Below are 16,004 nucleotides of genomic sequence, written 5' to 3'. Positions count from 1 at the left end.
TTCTTTTCTATCATTCAAATACAATGAAATTTTGTGTTGCTTATAATTGACAGGGAGGGGATGAACACAGTACAACTGCTAAATATTATAAAAGACTGCCTGGGCTATAAATCCCACCAGGGCCTGGTCCTGCCAGCCCCTGTATCCCACCCTCTCTCCCTCCTTAGGTTGATGTGTACCAGTGCCTGGGCTCCTGTTGCTTCCTCCTTCCCACCTCTGCTTTCCTAGTTTCCTCTGCCAGGAGAGACTTTTCATTTTTTATATAAAATACAGGTTTTTAATATTTTATATTTACATTTTTATATAAAATATCTCTTGGATATTGCAATAGGAAAATATTATCAGATAACTTGGAAAAAGATTTCTTAAAAGCATCAGATGGGGGCGGGATAAATTGTAAACATTGTAAATCAACTATGCTCCAATAAAATTTTTAAAAGCATCAGTTACAAAAGAAAGCAGTGATCTATTTTATTATGTTAAGAACATTAATTCTTCAAGAGATACCTTCGAGAAAGTGAAGAGGACAGCAAACAAAGAATTAGAATTGAGAATATATTAAGGACCCTTCTAATAAGAAAAGCACCAGCAATTATAGAATGATGGGCAGAAAACATGCACAGATACTTTTCAGAAGAAAGGAGATATATTTGACCAATCATATCCAAAGAGATGCCCACCATCAAAGGTAAAAATGCAAATCAGAACCGCAAGGAGGTACTATTTCACACACAATCTATTGGCAGAAATGAAAAAGCCTGACAACACCTAGCACTGGACCTCTCACTTCTCATACACATGGGCCAGGGAGGTTTAAGTTGGTGCATACATTTTGGGAAAAGTTTGGCTTTGTACTCTGAAATCGAGCACATGGATGCTATCCAACTGAACAATTCCACTCTGAGGTGTGTGCCCAAAAGAAATGTTTGCACATGTATAAGACCAGCTACAACACAGTTCATCACAGGACTGTTTACAGTATCAAGAGTCTTTGACCAGCTCAAATGACTGGTAATGAGAGGGTGGCTGGATAAACTATGGGATGCTCATATAATAAAATGTTACAGAGGGGCCAAAACAAATGAAAGACTGCAACATGCGACAATAAGTGCATCTTAACAGCTTAGTTCCTAAAAATTACATACAGCATGATGTCTTCTATAAAATTAGGAACATATATACACATAAATAGACATACACTTTTCTGAATACATATAACATATATAAAACAGTGAGACTAGATAAAAAAGAAGGGCATACTGAACACAGACATCAGGATGAGGGTCCTGATGAGGGAGAAGCAGGTAAATAGAGTAGGGGTAGATCTATTGTCAAGGTTCTAGCATTTTATGTTAAAAAAAAATTTTTGTTTTTAAAAACCCTGCTCTCCCACTGCAGAAGGCACAGATTCGATCCCTGATCGGGGAACTAAAATCCCACATGCCACATGGTGTGGCCAAAAAAATCAAATCAGATCAAATCAAATGATGGCGCATTTATGAAAAAAAAGTAATTAAAGCAGGTCATGCACAGACCAATGGTGATGTGTTTCATGAACCAAGGATTATTAATAGATTATGCACTTCTGTGTATCAGGCACCCAATAAGAAAGAAAAACCTATGCTAAATGAAAGTTAGAACATGATAAAGGAAACACAATTATTAACTAGAGGAAACAGGCAGCTGGAGTCTGACAACAGATTGAAGATTCAGTCTGAAGGCATACATCCAAGGTTTGAAGCGCCTACTACAAACTGTATGCAAAGGTATCATCTAAAACTGCACTAAGAAGCTAAACAGACCTACCTGGGGCTTGTCTTTGTTTTTATGAAAGTTCTCTTCCATTTCAAAAGCACCCTCTGATACCACTCAGTGAAACCAGGGAAGAGCCCGAAGACCCTCAGCAGCTGGACATTGGTTCCTTGGCTTTTTTCAAGACAGCTAAGCTCTCACGTCAGCTGGAAAGACTCGTCTCACGCTATCTTATTCCTACAAGGCATTAAATGTGAAATAAGGCCTTGCTGGGCAGTTTGCCACAAGGTCTACTTTTACAGCCTCGGTAACCTATGCTCATGGCATCTCAGAACTCGGTAATGCATATCACAGTGCTTGGAAGGTTTGCTCATTTCCAGGCAATGAGTATGTGTGTGTATATGTATGTGTGTGTTTAATCTAAGTAATACTTTACTGTCATTCCATTATTACAAATACAAAAGCTGGCTCTGCTTTTAAGGTTCTTTTAAGATCTGAAAAAAAAAAAAACAAAAAACACCTAAAAAACCCAGCAACCTGTAACTCCAGCTTCTGGGCCATATTCTGCTTACTGTCTGGCATGTAGAGGTGCTTCCTGACTGCTTTGTTGAGTTCAGTGGCACTGTTTTCCAAATGATGCTGTTGAAGACCCTGGATTTCAAGAGTAAACACTTGTTCAGTGAGTCATCCTTTCTACCGATCCTGTTTATACAGACACACCTTGTTCTACTGTGCTTCACAGATACTGCAATTTTTTTTACATATTGAAAGTCTGTGGCAATCACGTCTATTGGCATTTTTCCAACAGCATTTGCTCACTTCATGCCTCGGTGTCACATTTTGGTAATTCTGGCAATGTTTCTAGATCTTTCATTAAAATATTTGTTATGGTGATCGATGATCCATGATCTTTGATGTTCCTGCCATGACTTATAGAAGGCTCAGGTGATGGCGAGCATATTTCAGCAATATTCTTTAATTAAAGTACATATATCATTCTTTAGACATTATACTATTGCACACTTAACAGACCACAGTACAGTATAAACATAACCTTTATATGCACTAGGAAACCCCCAAATGCATGTGACTTGCTTTATTACGATACTTGCTTTATTGAGGTGATCTGGAACCAAACCTATGGTATTTTGAAGGCATGTCTATAAAGTAAGAAACAATCTTAAAAGGATGAATATATTTATGGGGGAGATATGTCAGAAGAATGAAGTTTGGGACTGTCTTTGGATGTTAAGGACACACTGCTGTTGTATGTGAGATCAGCCATTGCAACAAGGACACACCTTCAGAGTATATTCAGAATCCAGGGAGTCAGAAAATAGCGTGCACACACACACACACATTTAGTGACAGAGAGATGATGAGATTAAGACAAAGCCCTCCTACATTAATGACCCTCTTGTACAGATGACAGTCAAATTTTCCAACTCATTTTGTTTTGTCCGTCGAATTTGGTCACCAAAAGACAGCGGCAGACAGACGGAACAATGAAAGAAATAATTAAAACCTTACCCAAAAGGTTATCAGCCAGAAGCAGGAATTATCGAGAGAATCTCTCTAGGAGGAGGATGGAAAAGTCACTTTTCCTGTCCACCACGGGCGTGTTATCTGAGAGGAGAAAAATATCACATACTTTTCAGAAGAAGCTCCTGGGCCAGCCCACGCAGAAGCTCATATTCATATTTTCCCAATTGAGGTCGATCCCATCTAAAAACATCTGGACTGCCCCTCCCTTCACTGTGGCTCTTTCTTGATCAGCCCCACCTGCTAGGCCATTTGGTTCTTTTTTGCCATCTAAGCACACATGTGTTCGTTTTCCCCTAGATTAACTTGCTTGTGGGTTTGCTGGGGTCCAAGTGTTAAGTCATTTCACGTGTGCGGCCCCGCCCGTCATTGTAGCACAACTGGGTGCAGTTATGCTGTTGGCTTGACCTGACTTGTATTTGCTGAAATGGAAAGGCACCCGGGGCATAAACAGATGTCTCCAGTCTCAAGGCTGCTAGGGAGCGGGTGGAGGCAGGTACCGGGAAGGTCCTTTTTGTCTCTGCTCCCCAGCATCTATCCCTCCCCAAGTTCATTGCCCGTCTGTGCTTTACCTATTCCTGCAGTCACGTGTCAGTTAAAAAGGAAAGAAAAGAAAAAAGCTCACCTACCAAATACACTCTAGGAGTGTGGGATCAGCAAACCAGAGTTAGGTGTGTACACTTCATCTGTGTTTGCACCCAAATGCAAAGTAACAGGGGCTTCCCTGGCGGCTCAGATGGCAAAGAATCTGCAGTGCTGGAGACCTGGGTTTGATCCCTGGGTCGGAAGAGCCCCAGGAGAACGGAATGGCAACCCACTCTAGTACTCTTGCCTGGAGATTTTTCATGGACAGAGGAGCCTGGTGGGCTACAGTCCATGGAGTCACCAAGAGTCCGGACAGGACTAACACTTTAACTTTTCACAAAGCCACAGATATGTATGGATGAGACAGTGAGGGCGGATACCAAGAGCTTCAGGATAAATCACCATAAAAATGGGTTGGCCAGGTTTTTCTTTTTTTCAATTCCACCAAACTGTTAACTGTGTTTATTTCTTAAAAGATACTTGTGGTATAATTTACATACAACAAACAGCACATACTTAAACTGTATTTCCTGAATGATAACTGGCAACGTGTATGTCGTGACATCATCACTGCAAGAGTTTGGACATTCCCATCAACTCCAAATGAGTTTCCATGTGTGTATGGCCAGTTTTTCAGTTTGGAAGCCTTTTTGATTTTGAGGGAATTGGAGCTCACCTAGGAGTACAGGGCTTACCATGGGGTCACTGATAATGTTGAAAAAATCAACAGCAACCTCACCTCCTTCCCGACACCCCTACCCCCACTCCCGCCTCCGCCCCAAATCCACTGCTTCCGCAGGAAAAACAATCCCTCTGACCAACAAAAGACTTGGGACTTCCAGCATGACTCACCCTCAGTCCTGGGGCGCATTCTCGGTTTCTGATAAGAGGCAGTCAATCTGTCCTCCGTTTGTTTATAATGAGTCATGCTGGAAATCAGGCAGCTCCTTTTTTTTTTTTTCCCCTCCCATGTCAGGGTTGGGCAAGAATTAGAGGCAGATACACCACCATTCAAGTGCAGTCATCCTTAAAGTGTCCGGTGACTCAATGGGGCCCCCTACTGGTGGAGACAGGGAGGGCCACGTCGTGGAGCGGAGGTCTGCCTTTATCCTCACACTTCAAGGCCAGACCTTAGCGACTTGCAGATTGATAAGAGAGCTGGGAAAACGCAACTGAGTTTTCTGTGCATCCTGCCCACTACCCCCAACTATTAGTGGCAGAGTGGAGCGTGAGTCACAACTTGCAGCCGGTGTGTAAACTGGAGCGATTAGCCACATAATTGCTTCAGTGATGAACCTTCCCCCAGCTGCAACCCGCCTCCCCCTCGGAGAACTCTGCCAACAGTTTCAGTGGCAGGAATACTGAGGGCCGAGGTTTACAAAGCGCGAGTTGTGATTCTTTTAGCTAATGCCCTCTTGGCCCCGATTTAAAATTCCTGCACACGAGTCTGAGGGGAGCAGGGGAGAGTTTTCAACTAGAATTGGTGTCATGATCAAGCCAACGTAAACTAGATTGATCTGCTGTTTCAAGGTATTGAGGCAAAGCGCTCTGTTTGGAGAACAAATCACCATAGCAACTCAGCCGCCCCAGTTACAGTAGGCGCGCAGGACGACCAAAATAAAAATCCTTACCAAGCCTCAGGATTGGCTCCTGAGAGCTGCTCAACAGACTTTCAGTTTCCAGACAGCATGAGCCAGCATATATTTTGGTTTCCTAAATTGCTGAAAGGGACGCTTTAAATAATAATAGAACTATCCAGCCAGGTTACAAACAGAGGAGTTCTGGGCTGTCCCCCCTTTCAGCTTAAAACACAAGCAAACATCAGTGCCAAGCAGCAGCATTTGTCGTTGCAACAGACTTTGGAAAAGGGCTCAATGTTACTTATTGTGGCTTGCCACATGGGGGTACATGGTACTCTAAATGCTGATTTTTAAGAAGAGCCAAATGTGTATGAAAACAGGTTTTCTGTAGGTGTGAAAGGAAGAAAAGCAAAACCACTCTTTCTTTCCTCCACCCCCAGGATCCCAAGCACTGGGCTTGGATTCCATTAATTATCTGCCCTCTCTCCAGCATCTGCCTTCTCTCACTTGGCTCTGCTCCTTCTGATCACCAACAGACAAAATCGCCTTGGCCATGGGACTTGCCCGCTCTTCTCTTCATCCTCATTGTCCAGGCTTCCTTTGGCCTCTCAGTCTGGTGTGTGTCCGGAGCTCCGTGCAAGCACCATCCGGGATGCCCAGTGTTCTCTGCTGCAAACCCAGGCAATGACCATTCCTTCTGCTCCACTCCTCATCCTGTGGGTCATCCCCTTGAAATTCTCTCCTGCTTTTGATTCTGGTTGCTGCATGATTCAGAATCTTCTTTTTATAGTCTGTCTGCTCTATTGTCTCACCTCCTAAATTTAGGAACTTTTAAAGTCCTATCTGTTTTATACTTGCTTTAACCATTTATCCGATGTCTTCAATTCTCACTTCTAAGAAGATACCTACTACATTTTCAGCTGAAACTGTTTGCCTATAGGTTATTTCAAAACCAACCCTATCAAAACTGAATTTAATCTTCCCCACACAACTGGATCCTTCTCTAGGCTCTGTTAACAGTGTCATCATTTCCTAAGGCTTAAAGGTTAGGTGTTATTTAGACTCTTCCTAGGTAGATATTTTCTTTGCCACATTCCATTGACTGTCCATTGATGCTTCTTCCATTTGTGTTCTTCTTTCCATTTCCAAAGCTATTGTCTGAGTTCTGGTCATCATCATCAGAACTGTTGCTGAAATTGCTACAACTTCTGAAATGGTGATTTCACATCCAGCTTTTCTTCAAGACAGCAAATTATGGTACAAAGAAAGTAGGCTTTGGAGTTGGACTCCCATCTCTGCCATTTACTTTCTTTGTGACTTTACTTCCATAATCCCTGAGTCTCAGTCTCTTTACCTGTAAAACAGGTATAAATCTGTACTTTGAGGTATAAGGACTTAATGGGGGTAACATATGTGAAGGACAGAGAAGCCTGGTGTGCTGCAGCCGATGGCGTCACAAAGAGTCAGACACGACTCACGACTCACGGCTGAACATGTGTAAAATGTCTGGCGCACTTTATACGCTCAGTTGATGCTAGTTCCTTTGCATTTCAAACTTATTACCAGACCGAAGCCTTAAAACAGACTTCCTAGTCACGTCCTTCTCTTACTCAAGCATACGTTTTTCTACCAAAATAAGGACAAACTCCTTGAGCCTAGCACTTGAGAGACTTGCCTAATATGGCCCCCGTGTCTTGCTCCAACTCTGCTGTTCATGACTCTTTCTTTAAACACCATCTGCTCCTTTGCTGGTGCTCTGGACTTGGACTTGAGTGCATTGTCTGTGTCTCTGTCTGATGAAATTCTAGCTGTTCTTTAAGACTCATCTCAAATTCTATCTTCTCCCTGAGGCCACCTCTGCTCCCTACCATCGGATATGACATCTTTCCCTGGCCCCTGGAACACTTATCACTCTCTGGTGGCATTTTTATTATTCTACTTGGCTCATGTTCTTTGTTCGAATTCTCTTTACTGCACGACTGAATGTCCTTGATGGCACAGACTGTTACTGCACGGAGCCCAGAGAGAGTCCTGTGCCTTATGCAATAAACGCCTTATGCCAAAGACAAACCTGCCTGGTCACGCTTCCCTTTGTCTACTGAGCTTTCTTCTTCCTGAAGTTTTTGTTGGGTGTCACCCTTCCCAGAAACAAAGTTGCACAGGGAAGCAAATCTCTCTCAGTGAAAGGCATTCTCTCGGACACCAAAGTTCTGGAGCTCATCATTATGGGAAAAGTGTCCTTGAATATCCTCTCAAATAATCCACGTCACCATTTCATCAGACCCAGTTTATTTACTGTTTTCATAAATCCCAGGGAATTCCCCTGTTTGAAATCACAACTTGGTTTTGCTTACTGGTCTCTCAGGCCCTCAGGGAGCACTGTTTTTTCAATGTACAAAAAACTTCATGCAAATGGATCCTTGGGAATGTCTGAAATTCCTTTTTTCCTCATGCATTAATCAGCCTTTTTAAGACTGATAATACAACACAGGAAAGGAACTCAGATTAAAGATTCAGTTGAGTGTTTGTAAACAATGAAAAACAAAGGTCCACTGAGCGAGTATCTTAAAATGTGTCTGTGGTTCTTAAATATTTAATCAATTTATAGTTTTTAATATCAATGGCCTAACTCCAAAGTACAGTTCTTAAATATGTGTACATATATTATGTATGTGTGTGCACGTGTTCGTGCTGTCAATTCAGTTGTGTCTCTTTGCAATCCCATGGACCTCAGGCCGCCAGGCTCCTCTGTCCATGGGATTTCTCAGGCAAGAATACTAGGGTGGGTTGCCATATCCTTCTCCAGGGGATCTTCCCCACCCAGAGACAGAACCTGCATCTCCTGCATTGAATGTGGATTCTTTAATACTGAGCCACCTGGGAAGCCATATTGTGTGTGTGTGTGTGTGTGTGTATACATATATATCTTTTTTCCTCATTCATGAATCAGTCTCTTTAACACTGATGATACAATACAGAAAAGGAACTCAAATTAAAGATTGAGTTGAGCTTTCATAAAATGAGAAACAGAGGTCCACTAGAAGGTTTAATTTATACTTTCTAGTTTACAAAGTTTCATTTTAGGATGAATGAGGCTGGAAATATGGTTTCATCATTATATGGGAGCACCTGTTGGTAACATCATTTGCAAAGTACAATTTTCAAAAGGTTAAATTCATGGGCTCTCATACAAACAGAAAAATAACAGAAGTCAAAGTTTTTCTTTAATTCAATCTCATTAATGAGGAAACCAGTTATATATTGACTGAGTTAGGAGAAAACTGAAAGACCTGGAGATTTGTAGCTGGTCACAGGAATGTAGAAATAAATTTACTAATAAATGCAAAATTGGTTAATTTCCCACCAGACAATAACCTTTGTGATGTTACTGAACAAGACTCATCTGCAGAGCTATCAGCTTTCTGCAAGTTAAACTCTCTTCTTTATAAGCACGCAAAATAGTTTTCCTAAGCAGTCAGCAAAAGGTTCACAACTCTAGAAAATCAGATAATCCCTGGGCAGCAGAGGTCACTAGACAACATCCAGGTCTGCAGGGAAGAGTACTCCGTGTTCTCTTTGACCTGTTTCCAAGTTTTGCATATTTGCTCAGCACATTCTTCTCTGAGAGGCATGGAAACAAACCAATCTGCTTTCTCTATATTTGTTATTAGATTCATGAAAGGAGACACAAAACATAGTTTCCAACTCTCCACTGGGCCCTCCTTTGCCCTCAAGTTTTTCATTATGAACTTTGGAGTCAAAGTGCTTGAGTTGAAATCATGGTTTCACCATTTATTGGATGACTTTGGGAAAAATTACTTAACCTCTCTGTGCCTCAGTTTCGTCTCTGTAAAAGAAAAATTTAAGTATCTGTAACTTTATGGCTTTGCCATGAGTTAAAAGAGAGAAAGCACAAGTGCTAATAAATTTGAGTTATATTACTACTGACTAAGGGTTTGATCCCTGGGTTGGGTTACAGTGCATGGGGTCGCAGAGTTGGATGTGACTGAGCAACTTAACACTTCCGCATTACAAGGGTTCATTATTCTACCAAAGTCTTGGGACATAAACATTTTGAGAAGTAAATTGGCACTGTGCATTAAAGAGGGTTTAGGTCCTACATTTTAAAGCAGAAGCAAAATAACTGTTAGTCTCTCAGTCATGTCCAACTCTTTGCAACCCTATGGACTGAAGCCCACCAGGCTCCTCTGTCCATGGAATTTTTCCAGGCAATAATACTGGAGTGAGTAGCCATTCCCTTCTCCATGGGAACTTTCCCACCCAGGGATCAAACCCGGGTCTCCTGCATTGGCAGGTGGATTCTTTACCATCTGAGCCACCATGGAAGCTCAAAATAATTAAATCATCCAAATGAGCAAATTAGTAAATAACTTATTTAAGAGGATACAATAAATTCTTGTTTTAAAATAATCATCTACTTCTTTCAACTTCGATGTTAAAGGGACAAAAATGTATGAGTCACAGGTGGCAAGAATTAACCTTTGTTGAGTTGAGGTGTCCCAGGCATTGTGCTTACGACACATTCATTACAAGTCAACCAATGAGTATTTTCAGAAGAATCATTTTCCCCCCTCCTCCTTAAGGACACATGCTACAAAATGAAAAGCAGCAAAGGAAAATAACCAGAAGAAAAATACACTGGAACCTTAGAAAGTGGGCTCACCAAGCAAGTCAAATGCCAAAGCAGTGGTTCAAAGCACATTTCAGCTTTAATCACTTATTCTGTATAAAAAACTAATTAAATATTCTCTATAATTTTAAATTAAATCTACCAACACATTGGTAACTATCATATACTGGGAATGTATTCCTTTTCGCTCCACTTGGTTGTTTTTGCCCACAGAACGTTGAGGAAAATACTGAATAAATACACACATTTTATTAAAACATACACAAACAACTCTGTCACAAATTGATGTAAATGGTTAGGTATCCCTCCCATCCAAATTTTGGCTTATATAACTTTAAAAAAACAACAGTGGTGTAGGCCACCAAAAACCTATGGATAAAGATGGTAGATTAAGTACTGAAGCTCAGAATCAGACAGGAAATAGCTATAAACCAAAATAGAAAGCAAAATAATGAAGAAAAGTGACAACTCATGTCGAAGTCTGGGTAAATTTTAATAGGCTCAAGCCTGAGAAAAGAATTTTCCTAAAATGTTGGTTCTTAAGGGGACATTCCTAGGTTCAACTGAACACAAAAGAGAAGGGAATTTCCCTAAAGAAGTTTTCTGAGCCAGAAGAAAATCAAATTATGCTTGAAAAACAAAAGCAAAGATTAATAATGCCTGTCTTTCTCCCCTACCCACTTCTCTGGATTCACTTCAGTGTAGGTTTTCCTGCTGGAGGCCATTTATTAACTCTATACTCTGTTTTCTCAACACAACCAAATCTAGTCTTAACCCTCTGCCTCTCAGAGGGTTGATAAATGAGACAATTATTTTCAGTCCCCTCATGAGCTGGGAAACTACAATCTGGAGGTACTCAAACATATTCAGACATATAGACATACTAAGCCTCAGATTAAAGAAACAGCAACTGATTGCCAAAAGGATATTATTTATGGCCACTATTAAAAATGATTTCTTATATATAATTTTAAGAAAGTATCAAGAGAGGCACTGTGATTTAAACAAAACTGAAAACCATTTCTCACAATATTTCATATACTCAAAAAGTTTTGTGCAAAAAACTTGTAAACTAGAATAATGCTGGTCTCGAGTTCTTAAAAAAGGTTTTAAGAAAGCTAAGCATGAGTTCATAATTGGATATTTGTGATTTTGAAAGAAAAAAAAGGGCAAAGCTAATAAAATGCTGCTAGAAAACAAAGTGATAAAGTTTTTGCAACTGCATGCATCTCTAGTTCTTTGCCAGATTCTTAGGCTATAAAAATTTGTAAAAGAAGTTGATGAAAAGTAAATACGTGGTGGTTATATTGAAGGGTTTTCACAACTGGAGACACTAAGATATATTTATTTAGTTGGAAGAGGACGTAGCAATGAGAGCCTTTCAATTATAATGACCATTTTAGAGCTCATTAGAACCTATCACTCATAATTCAAACACATCTGAGCCAGTGCCCCATCTTAAGATGTCCAATAGGTATGTCCAGTATTGTGCATGCTAAGTCGCTTCAGTCATGTCCAATGCTGTGCAACCCTACGGACTGTAGCCTGCTGGGATCCTCTGTCCACAGGATTCTCCAATCAAGAACAATGGAGTGGGATTCCATATCCTCCTCCTAGCAGGTACAACAGCATGTAAGTCTTTGGGAGCCAGAGGATGTTGGCTCTCTAAATACAACTAACTAAATACAACTGTCTTCTATGTTGTAGCAGGTAACGAGGACTATTTTAAAGTAGTAGCTTTAAGAGAGCTTATTTTTGAAAACTTGGAGTGAAACCCTTCTCAAAAAATGTGCTGTTAGGGTTTTCCTTTTATGTAATGATAGAATATAAGGCAGGTGGAATTATACTAGGAGAAAAAAATAGAAATTACATTTCTCAAGCAGAAGTGCTAGGATGAAGAAAAATGATAATAACCATCACTATCTGAGGTGGTATCTATTTTAATGTACTTAAAAGACATGACTATGACTGAGTGCTTAAAGAAAGAAATGCAGAGGAAAGTGAAAATTAACATATGTGCCTGACATTTTGTTTTCTGTTCTTAAGGGTATATTTTTAACCCTGGGACAGAGTTAGTATCCCAAATCTTTATTCTACCACAAACTAATCTCTGTTTCTTGTCCTCTTTTCTCCAAGTCACTCTACAGTGTCTAATGATAACAATTCGGTACCCCTTAATTCATTCTTGTGATACCCTCGTAAAGAGTTCAAAATCCACACACTTTAACTTATGTCAACATACCAAGAAACCAAGATGTCAAGACAACAGATTTGGTTTAGAGATGATACTTGACTGTGTTAAAGATGAAGACCATACCATGTCACATAGACCCCCGTCTACTCTGAGTTCAGACACTGTGACAAACACAGCTGATGCTGACAAAACACGCCCCTATGTGACGTGGCCAGTGGAGCTTATGCTCTTGAAGAGCAGCTCTTGAGGTAGAAGATCGACTCATTACTGAATATGTGAATAATATCTAAGTTAATAATGGTTCAATATCAAAGTTTAAAAACTGCACAAAGATGCTGTGAAAGTCCTCTATCTATACTTCAGTAAGAAGCTAAATAAAGTCAATCAGAAGGTTTGGAATGAGATTGCTTTCCTTATGGATTTTTAAAATATATATCTATTTCATTAGGATTTTTATATATTCTATGCATTGATCTTCCATTTCCTTGCAACACTTGTAGTTCAAATCAAGAAAGAAAAATCGAATCTTAAAAACTGTGCATCCCTCCTTGCATCCAGTCCTCACATAAGAGACGCAGGAGGCCAGTCCGGTCCAGGAAAGTGGGGGGCAGGGACCTGGGAGAGGACCTGTGCTGGGAGGGTCCCAGGGCAGGTGAGGAGACACTGGGAAGGAAGGCATCTAACAGACTCCCGGACTAGCCATTTGGGCTTAGAGATCGCTGGACTCAGGAGGTTAAATATCTGTAGAAACAGAATTTTTAGGGCTCCTTCTAGACAATCCAGTTCTATAAATAGGTAATTCATTCTATGTTTTAAAAATACTGGTTTTGAACAAACCAGGTATGGTTCTGGTACACGCCATCTATCTTCAGGTGATCAGAAAACCAATTGGCCTGTTTTAGAGATTGCTGTCTTTCTTTGATTAGCAGTAGCAAGTCCCCATGAACTTATCCCAGAGGCAGGCAGTTAGGAGAAGCTGAGGAGAGCGTGGGGAGCACTGGTGAGGAGTGGCAGAGATGCTCCCTTCTCAGAGTCCCAGAGGCCCCTCTCAGACAGAGTAAGAACACAACTGTGCATTTCATTAGTCTCCGAAGGAAACCAAAGTTTCTGTTCCTTTCATGAACAGCCTTCTATAAACACCTGCAGACACCTTCTCTGATCCTGACAACACTTCATGTAAAGAAGGAAAGTACTAGACCTGGTGCGGATGGTGCAGAGTGAAAATGATGCCTAAACAAGCCTCTGGTCCCCTGACCCAGGAAACAGCACAATCGTTCAAAGACTGGAAAAGAATGAGCTTTGCTGTTTGGTCGCTGAGTCCTGTCTGACTCTTTTGTGACCCCAGGGACTGTAGCTCACCAAGCTCCTCTGTCCATGGGATTTCACGGCAAGAAACTGGAGTGGGTTGCCATTTCCTCCTCCAGGGGATCTTACCAACCCGGGGATCGAACCTGCGTCTCCTGCACTGACAGGCAGGTTCTTTACCATTGAGGCACCTGGGAATCCCAAGAGAATGAGCTACTGGGCTAATAACAAAGATCTGTGAGGGCCGGCAAAGAGCAGCTCAGAAGCAGTCGGGGGACAAGAAAACAGGCAGCGTGGCTCACTTTCTCACTCTCCCTCTGGACAGGACCTCTGCATAGGAGGTGTGAATGAAGTCATAGAGCTGCCGCGCACTGCCCGTGTTTCCCAGCAGGCTCGCCAGCTGGTCGAAGGGCAGGCTTGCTAATTCAGCGATGTTCTTCACGTGGTTCATCAAGGAGCGGCAGTTTTTGGCGTTTATCCCTGGCATTTTTAACAAGAAGTCCTGGGGCCCAGGGTTGTACTTCTCCGCCTCGGGGAGAGTCTCGGAATCCGCGGTCACTGCCATGGCGGTGGTAGCGTCCGGCTGAGGCTTGTTCTGCTTCAGCTCTTCGAACAGCTCGGCGGTGGCGTGCGGGGAGGGGCACCAGAGGATCCGCAGCCGCGGGAAGTGCAGCGTGAGGAGGGTGAGCTTGGAGCTGACGTCGTTGCCAGAGATCTCCTGATAGAGGGCGCCGCGGGACATGAGAGAGAACGGCTTAGTGGGGTCGAACTCGATGAGAAGCACCGGCCGCTTGTAGTAGCGGGACATGGAGATGCACTGGCTGTAAAGGCGGCCGTTGTTCAAGGAACCAATCAGATCACTGATGCTCTTACGCTCCACGCACATTTCCGGAGTCAGGATGTAGTCTCCGACCTCCAGGGTCACTGGCTCGATGTCAATGCCCCGGCGGTGGATTAGAGAGGGCAGCTCACTGCGAAACTCCCGCATGTCCACGACGATGCTCTGCTGGGTACCGTTCTGCTCCTGGCCGCCTGGGAAGAAAGAGAAGCATTTTAAGAAACATTGCTGAGGAGTAACTCTCAAAGATGGAAGATCACAATTAAAGTCAGATGTCTGTGTTTCTGCTATTAGTCTCCCACGCCTGGTTACACAGTATTACTTTATTCCACATTTTCCCATAGTTTCAAAAAGGTTTATTTACGGTTGAAGGCAACTTCCCTTAAACTAAGTAGAGCTACTAGGAGACTGGGGTCTCTTGGTAAATACTTCCTTACACAGAATTCACAAACACCGACACTCACCATCATCTTCCCTCTGGGGCTCCTCTGTGCTCCCTCACTGCTGCACTGACCACCCTTTGCTGATCACCGTCATCCCAATTCCTACGGCAGAGCCTAGCACGCAGTAGATGTTTAGTAATGTCCTCTCAATAAACTGCCATGTGAGCTGCTGTGAAAAATTTTGAAGCGTTTCGTGTTTGTATCAATGAGTCCAGAGACAGAAAAATGGAAGAAGCTGGGAGAAACACGAGCACAGAGCTTCTCCCACTAATGTGCATGTGAATTGTCTGGGATGGAGTGAAAACGCCTACTGCATTTCTGTAGGTGTGGAAGAGGGTCCCAGAGGCTGCGTTTCTAACAAGCTCCCCGGTGATGTCAACACTGCTGGCTGAAGGACCTACTTCTGTAGGTAGAATAATGCCCCCCCAGCGAAGATGTCTCTGTCCTGACCCCTGGAAGCTGCAAATATGTTACTTTACACAGCAAAGGGGACTCTGGAAATGTGGTTAAATTAGAGGTTTCAAGATTGGGAGATTCTTCTGGATTATGGAGACAGGTCCAAGGGCCCTTATAAGCAAAGGAGAGAAGCAGGAAGCTCAGAGGCAGAGCTGCTGGTGGAGGTGGAGGAAGGAGCCACGAGTGAGGGAGCAGGCAGCCCTGGATGACCTGGAAGAGGAAGGGATTCTCCCCCAGAGCCTCCAAAGGGAGCGCAACCTTGCAGACACCTTCTTTTTAACTCAGTGAAACCCATTTGGACTTTGGATTGTATAATAACTGTTAGATAATGACTGCATGTCATTTCAAGACACTAAAGTTTGTGGCAATTTATTACAGCAGCAAAGGGAAGCTATACGAGTGCTGAGAAGACTGAACTCAGAGGGCAGATTTCTGTGAATAGCTTTTCATGTGGTACCCACAGGCTCTACCTTCCTTCATATTGTCGGGTATTCCTGCTGTCCTGCAGGTAATGTCCCCAACCTGTTTAAGAATCTTCTTCAAAAGACACAGATCCTCTGATGAGGCCGTGTTTCCCAAAGTATGGGCCAAGAACCACTTCCTTCAGATGCTGACCCCGTTTCAGATCTATCAAATCAGAATTTCTATGGAGTGGGAT

The 16,004-nt window shown here is 42.3% G+C and overlaps 1 protein-coding gene across 1 annotated transcript in view; it reads right to left on the bottom strand.

Moving 5' to 3' along the window:
• Positions 1 to 8,492: 8,492 nt before the first annotated feature.
• ERCC4 (ERCC excision repair 4, endonuclease catalytic subunit) overlaps positions 8,493 to 16,004 on the bottom strand; it is a 39,746-nt gene continuing 32,234 nt past the window's right edge. Inside the window, exon 11 of the mRNA XM_065924352.1 lies at positions 8,493 to 14,641. Coding sequence (XP_065780424.1) covers positions 13,908 to 14,641 — 734 coding nt within the window. The 3' untranslated portion in view covers positions 8,493 to 13,907. The remainder of the gene's footprint in view (positions 14,642 to 16,004) is intronic.

This window comes from Muntiacus reevesi, chromosome 2, assembly GCF_963930625.1.
Source record: "Muntiacus reevesi chromosome 2, mMunRee1.1, whole genome shotgun sequence".
Classification (NCBI taxonomy): domain Eukaryota; kingdom Metazoa; phylum Chordata; class Mammalia; order Artiodactyla; family Cervidae; genus Muntiacus; species Muntiacus reevesi.
The sequence above is the reverse complement of the archived record's forward strand: the minus strand, read 5'-3'. Positions and strand labels throughout refer to the sequence as shown.